Raw genomic sequence first — 13,324 nt, 5'->3', positions numbered from 1 at the left:
CGGTACCGCCACTTGTTCTGATAAGCGTGTGAGCGCCTTATCCACCCTAAGGGGTGTTTCCCAACGCGCCCTAACTTCTGGCGGGAAAGGGTATACCGCCCATATTTTCTATCGGGGGGAACCCACGCATCATCACACACTTCATTTAATTTATCTGATTCAGGAAAAACTACGGTAGTTTTTTCACATCCCACATAATACCCTCTTTTGTGGTACTTGTAGTATCAGAAATATGTAACACCTCCTTCATTGCCCTTAACGTGTGGCCCTAATAAGGAATACGTTTGTTTATTCACCGTCGACACTGGATTCAGTGTCCCTGTCTGTGTCTGTGTCGACCGACTAAAGTAAACGGGCGTTTTAAAACCCCTGACGGTGTTTTTGAGACGTCTGGACCGGTACTAATTGTTTGTCGGCCGTCTCATGTCGTCAACCGACCTTGGCGCGTGTTGACATTATCACGTAATTCCCTAAATAAGCCATCCATTCCGGTGTCGACTCCCTAGAGAGTGACATCACCATTACAGGCAATTGCTCCGCCTCCTCACCAACATCGTCCTCATACATGTCGACACACACGTACCGACACACAGCACACACACAGGGAATGCTCTGATAGAGGACAGGACCTACTAGCCCTTTGGAGAGACAGAGGGAGAGTTTGCCAGCACACACCAAAAACGCTATAATTATATAGGGACAACCTTATATAAGTGTTTTCCCTTATAGCATCTTTTTTATATATTTCTAACGCCAAATTAGTGCCCCCCCTCTCTGTTTTAACCCTGTTTCTGTAGTGCAGTGCAGGGGAGAGCCTGGGAGCCTTCCCTCCAGCCTTTCTGTGAGGGAAAATGGCGCTGTGTGCTGAGGAGATAGGCCCCGCCCCTTTTTCGGCGGCCTCGTCTCCCGCTCTTAACGGATTCTGGCAGGGGTTAAATATCTCCATATAGCCCCCGGAGGCTATATGCGAGGTATTTTTAGCCAAAAAAGGTTTTCATTTGCCTCCCAGGGCGCCCCCCTCCCAGCGCCCTGCACCCTCAGTGACTGCCGTGTGAAGTGTGCTGAGAGGAAAATGGCGCACAGCTGCAGTGCTGTGCGCTACCTTAAGAAGACTGAGGAGTCTTCTGCCGCCGATTCTGGACCTCTTCTCGTTTCAGCATCTGCAAGGGGGCCGGCGGCGAGGCTCCGGTGACCATCCAGGCTGTACCTGTGATCGTCCCTCTGGAGCTAATGTCCAGTAGCCAAGAAGCCAATCCATCCTGCACGCAGGTGAGTTCACTTCTTCTCCCCTAAGTCCCTCGTTGCAGTGATCCTGTTGCCAGCAGGACTCACTGTAAAATAAAAAACCTAAGCTAAACTTTTCTAAGCAGCTCTTTAGGAGAGCCACCTAGATTGCACCCTTCTCGGCCGGGCACAAAAATCTAACTGAGGCTTGGAGGAGGGTCATAGGGGGAGGAGCCAGTGCACACCACCTGATCCTAAAGCTTTACTTTTTGTGCCCTGTCTCCTGCGGAGCCGCTATTCCCCATGGTCCTTTCAGGAACCCCAGCATCCACTAGGACGATAGAGAAATATAATAATGAATACGAAATTTAATATTTACCTACTATCATATATTATTCAACTCAACTGTATCATTCAGTCCCTGTGGTTTCAATGTGCATAGTCTAAAGATCCAGAAGGCTTCACGCCTACATAACCTATTGAAGCGATCACCACCTCTCTGTGTACCACTAATCTGTTCAATACCTTTAATTTTAATTTTATCACGTGTACCATCTGGACAGTTAGATATATGGTTTGATAAACAATGTGATTTTACCTTATTATTGATATTACGTTTATGTTCCATAAACCTTATATGTAATGACCTTGTGGTGCGTCCTACATATTGTTTTCCGCAACCACAGGTCAACACATATATAACAACTACAAGTACTCATTTTGTGGCCATACCTGAGCAGGGAAAAACCAGAAGAAGAGATTGCTATCACAGGTTTTGTTCACAGTGAGGTATCCCGAGTAACTCTTCACATTTGACCCAGGGAGTTCTCCTACGAGGCTTAACTCACGTGCTGAAATAGAACAGTATAGTAAACGTGGATAAACATGTGGCAACTAGTGAAAACTGTACAAACATAAAATACAAATACTGTAACATCTTTATACATCCATGTACAGGGACGAATGAAGACTAAAACACTTTTTACCAAATAGATTGGGTACAACGTCACTATCAATCTGACGTCTGTTGTAGTGTTAGACCCTCTCTAAAGCGGACTTCAGAACTTGCTGAACAACGCAAACTATAAACCGGAACAAATAATTGTACCCTGATCTGTTCCTAACCAGAAAAAAACCTCCCCCAGTCTTCTCACAGACATATCTCCTCCTATGCTTTCTAAAGGAGATTTTTTTCTTTTGTATATAAACTCATAAATAGGATGACCTGTTTTCTACAGCTCTCCTGTGCTCAGCAGAAATTTTTTTCAAACTATTGGAACATCAAAAAACTAACAAACCAATAAATCACCTCTTCCCTACAGCTAACAGAACCACAAGAGTCTCATGCTTTGGCCCCCCCTGGGGTGTGTAAGAAACACACTCCTGACACTGGCTGTAGTTTCATAATGCACCAGGGCCTACAGTCTGCAGCTTGGGCGTAAAATTCCAGCAGTCAGCAGCTGTGGAAGAGACAATCGCCACCAGCTTTGACAACCAACAGATGGGAAAAGCTTACACTGAGGCCCCAGGCTCTGATTATACTATACTGGTCAACTTCAGATTTGGAAATAAGGACATTGAATCCAAGACCGACAATGCACCCACACAATACTACAGAGTTACAGTACTCCACCTCTAAGTAATAAGGGTCAACCTCAGAAATCATGACTTAATTAGGTATGGATTTGGCAGTTCTGCAAGTTGTGGGGAGGGAGGCTTAATGCACAAATCCAATACATATGACAGAATGATCAGTAAGAGTTACAATATTTCACCTTCATCAATCCTTCCACTTTCCAAGTACGGTGTTAGAAATAGTGGCTTCCCAGGATCTCCTCCTATTGTTGGGGGTACTTTTATCCCATTAAACATTTGACTGAAAGGACTAACAGCGTAACATTGTCCGAGGTTTCCCAGCAGAAGCAGCAAGAGCATCCCTCTACAGTTCTCCATTCTGAGAGCAGACTTCCTACAAAACAAGAGAAGGTTTGAAGAGCAACATCTCTTTTACACATGTACACACACACACACACACACACACACACACACACACACACACACAAATGAAGTGCTGGAACTAGGATCATGTTCCCCCCTAAGCATATTTCCATTAATCTCTTTTTAGGATAGTTTCCATCCGGTCCCCAATTGGGACATTTTCAGCCAAATGCTTCTAGAACGAACCTCAGAAATAGGTTCATCCTTACAGGAAGAGGTATCTACCTCATATCACTCATACCTCTACTTACTCCATTACAGCTTGGAGTATGTATTGCCATTATCTTCACCTGTTCGTCCTTTTATTGCCATTACTCACCTTTTCTTTAGTACTCGAAGGTCTTTGTATCACTCTCAGTTTCTCCTTCAATACACTGGTGTGTTATATCTATACCATTTTTTATCTTGTTATTTTACCGTCATATGCATTAATATGTGTTAGTGAGTGTCATGTTTTACCACCTAGATTTACCCCTGAGAAGTCATTTTGACGAAACTCGTTGAATTTTCAATGAATTTCATCTGTATCTACATGAGCCAATGACAGAGTGCAAATTCCTGATTTCTCCATGAATATTTGATTACACAGTGATCATCGGATGTCTCTTACATCTGTACAATATATGGCTGTTTTTTGATGTATCTGCACTCAGCTTGGAATGTTTTAATGGACATTGTAACAAATTAAAAGGTGTTTTATGTTAAATGCCTTTGAATTTCTAACACTTATGGTGGTATTACTGTACACATTACTGGTATCAGCTTAGCACCCTCAGTTCCCCATTTGCTCTATCTTATTTATTGAACCCGTACTAACAGAGGGTTCTTCTAGAGGTGCAGCTTAGCTTCCATAGCGCAAGACTTGGCTTTTTTGCTCGTGCTGGATCTAGTATCACCTGGGGAAGTGAGGGGGGATATACACTTCCTTGTCAAGTGTACTCATAGGTTGTATATTTACTACATCCATGTTCCCTAACTGGCCGCAGTAACATTTCCCTGCCTAATAAAGAAATGCAGACAGGCAGCGTGTTCTCATAGTACTCGAAAGTCTATTTAATAAACTGCTTCAGGCTGAACAAACTGAAAATTGTATATATATATATATATATATATATATATATATATATATATATATATATATATATATATATATATATATATATATATATATATATAGTGAGCAAACAGCGCCAAAAATATGCAGTAGGCAAAAGTTTTTCACAGTATGTCAGCTTAAAGGACCCCCAAGTGTACAGTCATTATATGCCACTCCCTAATACATAAAGGGCGTCCGCTACCTCTTAAATAGGTCCTGCACTAGTACGAGTGCAGGGTGGAGATTAAAAGTTGAATAGAATGAATAAGATCTGAGCGACCAATGGTGGCAGCAAATTCTATGGACTGCTTATTTTCTTCAAAAAAGGGGGTTTATTATAGAACAAAAACTTAAAAACATACACCTAGCCAGTCGGGGTTACAGCATCCACAGGGGCTATATATTAGCACGATGGAACCCTAGGCATATATAAATGAAAATAAAAAAAGTATTCTAGCAAGAACACAATTTAAAACACGTACAGAGCACATAAAAAGTTTAAGAAAAAATTGGAAAGCATGGGGTTATTAAAAATACAATTCATATGTTAAAAAATATAAATACATATGGAATTGATGATGGATACATAAAAAATAGAATAAAGTTAAAATTAATGGAGATGGATAAAAGTAGCTTAGCTGAGGATTCACACACACATAAATATATTTATACACACACACACACTATACCAATAGTAACAAAGCACAGTGCCAAGCTGTGAGTACTGCTGCCTCATACCTCCAGAGCCACAGAGCTCATAAGGGACAGGGGGCAGATGTATTAACCTGGAGAAGGCATAAGGAAGTGATAAACCAGTGATATGTGCAAGGTGATAAACACACCAGCCAATTAGCTCCTAACTGGTAATTTACATATTGGAGCTGATTGGCTGATGCGTTATCACCTTGTGCTTTATCACTGGTTTATCACTTCCTTATGCCATCTCCAGGTTAATACATCTGCCCCAGGGTTTATGAAAACGTTGTTGGACTTTCCCTCCAAGGTAGGTAGGGCTTATTTTGTGCCGATTTCTCGTCTAAAGGTTGTTCCTGCCTGACCACGCTCAGATCATGGGTTCAGTTCCAACCAGAGCCCTATCTGCATTGATTTTAATGTTCTCCCTGTATTTGCGTGGGTTACCTCCCACAGTTCAAAAACATCTGAAGGTTAATGGACTAAAAAAAAAATTGGAATGGCGGCACTCTTCAGGATTTCAAGCACTACAGCCAATTTAAAAGCTAAGGCTGTCGGGCAGGGGTGGCCAACCAGTCAGATGCAGAGTCAGAAAAGATCCATAGGCTAGGCCCCCACAGTGCAAGATACACATAGGCCCCCACAGTGCCAGATATGCCCCCGGGGCAGATACACATGCCCCCACAGTGCCAGATACACATGCCCCCACACAGTGCCAGATACACATGTCCCCACACAGTGCCAGATATGCCCCAGTGCAGATACACATGCCCCCACAGTGCCTCATATGCCCACACAGTGCCAGATACACATGTCCCCACACAGTGCCTCATATGCCTCCAGTGCAGATACACATGCCCCCACAGTGCCTCATATGCCTCCAGTGCAGATACACATGCCCCCACAGTGCCTCATATGCCTCCAGTGCAGATACACATGCCCCCACAGTGCCTCATATGCCTCCAGTGCAGATACACATGCCCCCACAGTGCCTCATATGCCTCCAGTGCAGATACACATGCCCCCACAGTGCCTCATATGCCTCCAGTGCAGATACACATGCCCCCACAGTGCCTCATATGCCTCCAGTGCAGATACACATGCCCCCACAGTGCCTCATATGCCTCCAGTGCAGATACACATGCCCCCACAGTGCCTCATATGCCTCCAGTGCAGATACACATGCCCCCACAGTGCCTCATATGCCTCCAGTGCAGATACACATGCCCCCACAGTGCCTCATATGCCTCCAGTGCAGATACACATGCCCCCACAGTGCCTCATATGCCTCCAGTGCAGATACACATGCCCCCACAGTGCCTCATATGCCTCCAGTGCAGATACACATGCCCCCACAGTGCCTCATATGCCTCCAGTGCAGATACACATGCCCCCACAGTGCCAGATATGCCCCCAGTGCTAATACACATGCCACCACAATGCCTACAACAGTGCCAGATATGCCCCCAGTGCTGATACACATGCCCTCACAGTGCCTTAATTCTCCCCCCCCCCCCCCCCCCCCCAAAAAAAAAAAAGTGCTGCTGCTGTGAGGGGAAGGAGAGCGCATCGTGCGCCTCTCCTACACCTCAGTCTCCGGTGGCGGTGTCTATCTTCAATTCGGCGCCGACCCGTGAGCCAATCAGAGCTCGCGGTTCGGCAGCTAATCAGGAGCCTCAGCTGCTGGTCCGCGAGCTCTGATTGGCTCACGGGCCGGCGCTGAATTTTAGATAGACACCGCCGCTGGAGACCTGCTGTGAGTGCGCTGTGTCAGGCAGCGGTGGCTGGGAGCGGATCGAGCCGCATGCGGAGGATGAAAGAGCCACATGCGGCTCGAGAGCCGCGGGTTGGGCACCGCTGCTGTAGGGGATGCAGTTAATTTGCCGCAGTCTAAATCCCAGCAGTCAGGATACCAATGCCGGAATCCTGTCTGCTGACAATACAGACAGCCGGAATCCCGGCTCAAAGGGGCTATTCCCACTCGTGCGACTCTTTGCGCTCGCCCCGCTGCTGGCATACTGACGGCCGGGATGCCATTGTAGGTATACGGACGGCCGGCATACCAACCGTCTGTTAAACACCCCTAGTTAATAGCAAATCACTAAAAGCAGATATCCAATTGGTAAGTAGTGGAAGGCTTTCGCTGTCTATATCTACAGTTTGCCCATGCAAAAGTTTATTTAAAAAGTACAGCGATGGTAGAAGCATGGTCAGCTATCCGCCTATCAGTATCACCATTTCCATAGCAAGATCCTAGAAGTTTACAATGAAAAAGGGTTAAAAACTTCATTTTGTACCACATGGTAACCCAACGTGTGTGTATGACTATTTTCTTTTGCAGACTAAAAAGGTGAAACTGTGTCAGCATTGGATCTTTGTTTCCCTGGGTAACATACAAACACACACATCCTGGCGACATCAGGTGGTTTGTTTCTTTTAGGTGTCAAAAAAGAGATCAGAACGCTTCTCTACCCGCAGCTCTAAATAAATCCTAAAAACTGACACTTACAGGAAAATACAAATAATTCATTTGTTTCTGCTAAGCAGGCAATTGGCAAAGGATTTTAATGGGGAAATAAAGAAAACCAGAGTTATGAATAGGCACTCTAATGTGTAAATAGGGGACACCATATGTAACACAAAATTCTATAAATACATTAATAAAGTGTTGAAGTATTGTAGGAGTACCTTTCTACCATGGCTTGTTATCTGAATGCTGTATAAACCGAGAAATTATTCTATCCAAAATTTAAGAGGGGTGGACAAAAAAAAAAATAAGATTTTAAACCTACCGGTAAATCTTTTTCTCCTAGTCCGTAGAGGATGCTGGGGACTCCGTAAGGACCATGGGCTATAGACGGGCTCCGCAGGAGACATGGGCACTCTAAAGACTTTAGAATAGAATGGGTGTGCACTGGCTCCTCCCTCTATGCCCCTCCTCCAGACCTCAGTTAGAGAAACTGTGCCCAGAGGAGACGGACAGTACGAGGAAAGGATTTTTGTTAATCTAAGGGCAAGATTCATACCAGCCCACACCAACCACACCGTATAACCTGGAATATAAGTAACCAGTTAACAGTATGAACAAAACAGTATCAGCCAACGACTGATCTTAACTGTAACATAACCCTTATGTTAGCAACAACTATATACAAGTCTTGCAGAATTGTGTCCGCACTGGGACGGGCGCCCAGCATCCTCTACGGACTAGGAGAAAAAGATTTACCGGTAGGTTTAAAATCTTATTTTCTCTTACGTCCTAGAGGATGCTGGGGACTCCGTAAGGACCATGGGGATTATACCAAAGCTCCAAAACGAGCGGGAGAGTGCGGATGAGTCTGCAGCACCGATTGAGCAAACATGAGGTCCTTATCAGCCAGGGTATCAAACTTGTAGAATTTTGCAAAAGTGTTTGAACCCGACCAAGTAGCCGCTCAGTAAAAGCTGTAAAGCAGAGACGCCTTGGGCAGCCGCCCAAGAAGAGCCCACCTTCCTAGTGGAATGGGCCTTTACCGAATTTGTACCGGCAATCCAGCCGTAGAATGAGCCTGCTGAATCGTGTTACAGATCCAGCGAGCAATAGTCTGCTTAGAAGCAGGAGCGCCAACCTTGTTGGCCGCATACAGTATAAACAGAGCTTCTGTTTTCCTAATCCGAGCCGTCCTGGCTACGTAAATTTTTAAGGCCCCGACTACCTCAAGGGATTTGGAATCCTCCAAGTCTCCCGTAGCCATAGGCACCACAATAGGTTGGTTCATATGAAACCATGACACCACCTTAGGTAAAAATTGAGGACGAGTCCTCAACTCTGCTCTATCCACATCGAAAATGAGATAGGGGCTCTTATGAGACAAGGCCGCCAATTCGGACACACGCCTTGCAGATGCCAAGGCCAACAACATGACCACCCTCCAAGTGAGAAACTTTAACTCAACCGTTTGAAGAGGCTGAAACCAGTGAGATTTTAGGAACTGTAACACCCCGTTAAGGGTACAAAAGGGGGCTGGATGTGTAGCCCTCCCTTTGCAAAAGTCTGGACTTCTGGGAGAGAAGCCAATTCTTTCTGGAAGAATATAGATAGGGACGAAATCTGTACCTTAATGGAGCCTAACTTTAGGCCCATATCCACTCCTGTTTGTAGAAAGTGGAGAAACCGGCCCAAATGGAAATCTTCTGTAGGAGCATTCTTGGCTTCACACCAAGATACATACTTCCTCCAGATACGGTGATAATGTTTCTCCGTCACCTCCTCCCTAGCCTTTATCAGAGTAGGGATGACTTCTTCCGGAATACCCTTCCCAGCTAGGATTCGGTGTTCAACCGCCATGCCGTCAAACGTAACCGCGGTAAGTCTTGGAATACGCAGGGCCCCTGCTGTAACAGGTCCTCCCCGAGAGGAAGAGGCCAAGGATCTTCTGTGAGCAGTTCCTGAAGATCTGAATACCAGGCCCTTCGAGGCCAATCTGGAACAATGAGTATTGTCTGCACTCTTTTTCGTCTTATGATTCTCAATATTTTTGAGATGAGAGGAAGAGGAGGGAACACATAGACCTACTGAAACAGCCATGGTGTCACCAGGGCGTCCACCGCTACTGCCTGAGGGTCCCTTGACCTGGCACAATACCTCCGAAGCTTCTTGTTGAGGCGTGACGCCATCATGTCTATTTGAGGAAGTCCCCAAAGACTTATTTCTGCAAAAACTTCTTGATGAAGTCCCCACCTCCTGGATGGAGATCGTGTCTGCTGAGGAAGTCTGCTTCCCAGTTGTCCACTCCCGGAATGAAGACTGCTGACAGAGTGCATACGTGATTTTCCGCCCAGCGCAAAATCCCGGTGGCTTCCGCCATTGCCACTCTGCTCCTTGTCCCGCCTCGGCGGTTTACATGAGCCACGGCTGTGACGTTGTCTGATTGAATCAGAACCGGTAGGTCGAAGAATATTCTCCGCTTGTCGTAGGCCGTTGTAAATGGCCCTCAATTCCAGTATGTTGATGTGTAGACAAGCATTCTGGCTTGACCACAGTCCCTGAAAATTCCTTCCTTGTGTGACTGCTCCCCATCCTCGGAGGCTCACGTCCGTGGTCACCAGAACCCAGTCCTGAATGCCGAACCTGCGACCCTCTAGAAGGTGAGCATCCTGCAGACACCACAGGAGAGACACCCTGGCCCTGGGGAACAGGGTTATTTTCTGATGAATTTGAAGGTGGGACCCGGACCACAGAAGGTTCCACTGAAAAGTCCTCGCATGAAACCTGCCGAAGGGGACGGCCTTGTAGGTCGCCACCATTTTCCCCAGTACTCGAGTGCATTGATGGACTGACACTCTTTTCGGTTTTAACAGGTCTCTGACCATGTTCTGGGGTTCCTGGGCTTTTTTCATCGGGAGAAAAACCCTCTTTTGTTCTGTGTCCAGAATCATGCCTAAGAAAGACAGCCGAGTCGTTGGAACCAACTGTGACTTTGGTAGATTTAGAATCCAGCCATGTTGCTGTAGTACTCTCAGGGAGAGCGACACGCTTCTCTGCAACTGTTCCTTTGATCTCGCTTTTATCAGGAGATCGTCCTAGTACAGGATAATTGTGATTCCTCGCCTGCGCAGGAGCACCATCATTTCCGCCATTACCTTGGTGAACACCCTCGGGGCCGTGGAAAGCCCAAAACGGCAACGTCTGAAACAGGTATCCTGTACAGCGAATCTCAGGTATGCCTGATGAGGAGGATATATGGGTACGTGAAGGTATGCATCCTTTATGTCTAGTGACACCATAAAATCCCCCCCTTCCAGGCTGTAGATAACTACCCTGAGCGATTCCATCTTGAACTTGAACCTTTTTAAGTACAGGTTCAGGGATTTTAAATTTAGAATAGGTCTGACCGAGCCATCCGGTTTCATGACCACAAATAGGGTTGAATAGTACCCTTTTCCCTGATGTATTAGGGGAACCTTGATAATCATTTGCTGTTGACACAGCTTTTGAATTGCAGCTAAAACTATCTCCCTCTCTGGGGGAGAAGCTGGTAAAGCCGATTTGAAGAATCGGCGAGGAGGCACGTCTTCGAATTCCAGCTTGTAGCCTTGGGATACTATTACCATCGCCCAAGGATCCACGTCCGACTGACCCCAGACGTGGCTGAAGAATCGAAGACGTGCCCCCACCGGTGCGGACTCCTTCAGCGGAGCCCCAGCATCATGCAGTGGATTTAGTAGAAGCCGGGGAGGACTTCTGCTCCTGGGAACTGGCCGTAGCAGGCATTCTTTTCCCTCTACCCTTACCTCTGGCGAGGAAGGAAGAGCCCCGACCTCTTCTGGACTTATGCGACCGAAAGGACTGCATCTGATACTGTGGCGTTTTCTTTTGCTGTGGGGGAACATAAGGCAAAAAAAGTTATTTTACCCGCGGTAGCTGTGGAAACCAGGTCCGCGAGACCTTCCCCAAATACAACCTCACCCTTGTAAGGTAAAACTTCCATATGCCCCTTTGAGTCGGCATCACCCATACATTGGCGGGTCCACAGTGCTCGCCTAGCCGAGATCGCCATAGCGTAGGCCCTTGAACCTAGTAGCCCGACGTCTCTCTGAGCATCTCTCATATATAAGACTGCGTCTTTGATGTGACCTAAGGTCAACAAATTAGTAACCCTCTCTAGGGCAGTGTTCGCAAATACGCGCTATAGCGCGTATTTTACCCGACAATTGACAGTGGTGACTCAAAAAAAAAAACCGCAGGGTCCCACAGGACGCGCTCTGACCAATCAGCAGCGCTGTCCTGTGCTGTCAGTCACTTTAACTCTCCAATGGCAGAGGAAGGGGAGGAGACCATGGAGCGTGTGATCTCCCGCCTTCCCCTCTCTGCTCTGCACGGGACCCGTAACATCCAGTCCGCCGTATGTGGCAGGGGGCTGTCCACTCCGGCCGGGCATGAAGCTCTGCCACATCGGTTATCCGCAGGAGCCAGCGGAGGAAGCCATTTGCTGGGATCAAGACGGGGGAAGATGCAGCGGTAGGTGGCGGGACAGCAGGTGGCTGAGGGTGTGTGCTCTTGTGTGATAGAAAAGTGATGCGTGAGGGGATGATCGCTCCTTGTCAGCAGCTTGGCGGGATGGTCAGGGCAGTGCTGGCAGTGGCGTCTCCCTTGTGTGTGCCGGCCGGTAACAGCCATTCCCCTGACAGTACATGCATTACAGTACATGGGGGCAGTGTGGAGGAGGCCAGGCAGCGGGTCTCATGTGTCAGCGGTTGTAGATCATCGTGTCATTCAAGCTAGTATATAGTGTATTGTATAAGGTTTAAAGGCAATGTTTATCTTTTGTTAACTCTTGACTGCATTTTCGTCCAAAAAAAGAGGTGATTACTGCAGATCAGTATGTTTTGAATGCAGTCCGTGGCCAGTGAGTCAAGCAGGTGGTGGCTGGGCTTGCTGTGGAAGGGGGGGACGACGACTGAGGGTCTGAGGTGATGGCTGCAACTTGTAAGTGCTGTACCCGGTGCAAAGTGTATAACGTGCTGTACCCGGTGCAAAGTGTATAACGTGCTGTACCTGGTGCAAAGTGTATAACGTGCTGTACCCGGTGCAAAGTGTATAACGTGCTGTACCCGGTGCAAAGTGTATAACGTGCTGTACCCGGCGCAATGTGTATAACGTGCTGTACCCGGCGCAATGTGTATAACGTGCTGTACCCGGCGCAGTGTGTATAACGTGCTGTACCCGGCGCAATGTGTATAACGTGCTGTACCCGGCCAATGTGTATAACGTGCTCTACCTGGTGCAAAGTGTATGACGTGCTGTTCCTGGTGCAAAGTGTATGACGTGCTGTTCCTGGTGCAAAGTGTATGACGTGCTGTTCCTGGTGCAAAGTGTATGACGTGCTGTACGTGGTGCAAAGTGTATGACGTGCTGTTCCTGGTGCAAAGTGTATGACGTGCTCTACCTGGCGCAGTGTGCATAGGAGGTTCTACCTGGTGCAATGTGTATAAGCGGCACTACTGTGTGGTGTAATGTGAATTGACACTATTATGTGGTCACGCCCCTTCCCTATGAAGCCACACCCTAAATTTTGCAGCGCGCCTACGGCGCGCACTACCTATGCTTTAGGGTCTGAGTGGTGGAACACCAATTCACTTTCTGCCTAAGGGCACCAAAATGTCTAGTTACAACTCTGGTGCAGGGTGTCCTGCATGCTACACAGCCCAGCAGCACTGTCACCCCCATCCCCCCATCTTGCAACACTTTTGTAGTGTCCAAACAAGATTAAAATTAATAAGAACCTTCATTCCGATGGGACCCATAAAAAGACCGGTAGGACCCCAATTTTT

The 13,324-nt window shown here is 47.0% G+C and overlaps 1 protein-coding gene across 4 annotated transcripts in view; it reads right to left on the bottom strand.

The window, feature by feature from the left end:
- Positions 1–13,324, bottom strand: part of CPVL (carboxypeptidase vitellogenic like) — a 392,151-nt gene that overhangs the window by 322,707 nt on the left and 56,120 nt on the right. For all 4 annotated transcript variants that reach the window (XM_063921970.1, XM_063921966.1, XM_063921969.1 and 1 more), the window contains exons 2-3: positions 3,000–3,193; positions 1,957–2,075 (exon numbers count right to left, since the gene is read on the bottom strand). In XM_063921970.1, the coding sequence (XP_063778040.1) occupies positions 1,957–2,075; positions 3,000–3,177 (297 nt within the window). In that variant the 5' untranslated portion in view covers positions 3,178–3,193. The remainder of the gene's footprint in view (positions 1–1,956; positions 2,076–2,999; positions 3,194–13,324) is intronic.

The sequence above is a fragment of the Pseudophryne corroboree genome, chromosome 5 (assembly GCF_028390025.1).
Source record: "Pseudophryne corroboree isolate aPseCor3 chromosome 5, aPseCor3.hap2, whole genome shotgun sequence".
Classification (NCBI taxonomy): domain Eukaryota; kingdom Metazoa; phylum Chordata; class Amphibia; order Anura; family Myobatrachidae; genus Pseudophryne; species Pseudophryne corroboree.
This window is presented reverse-complemented; position numbering and strand designations above follow the sequence as displayed.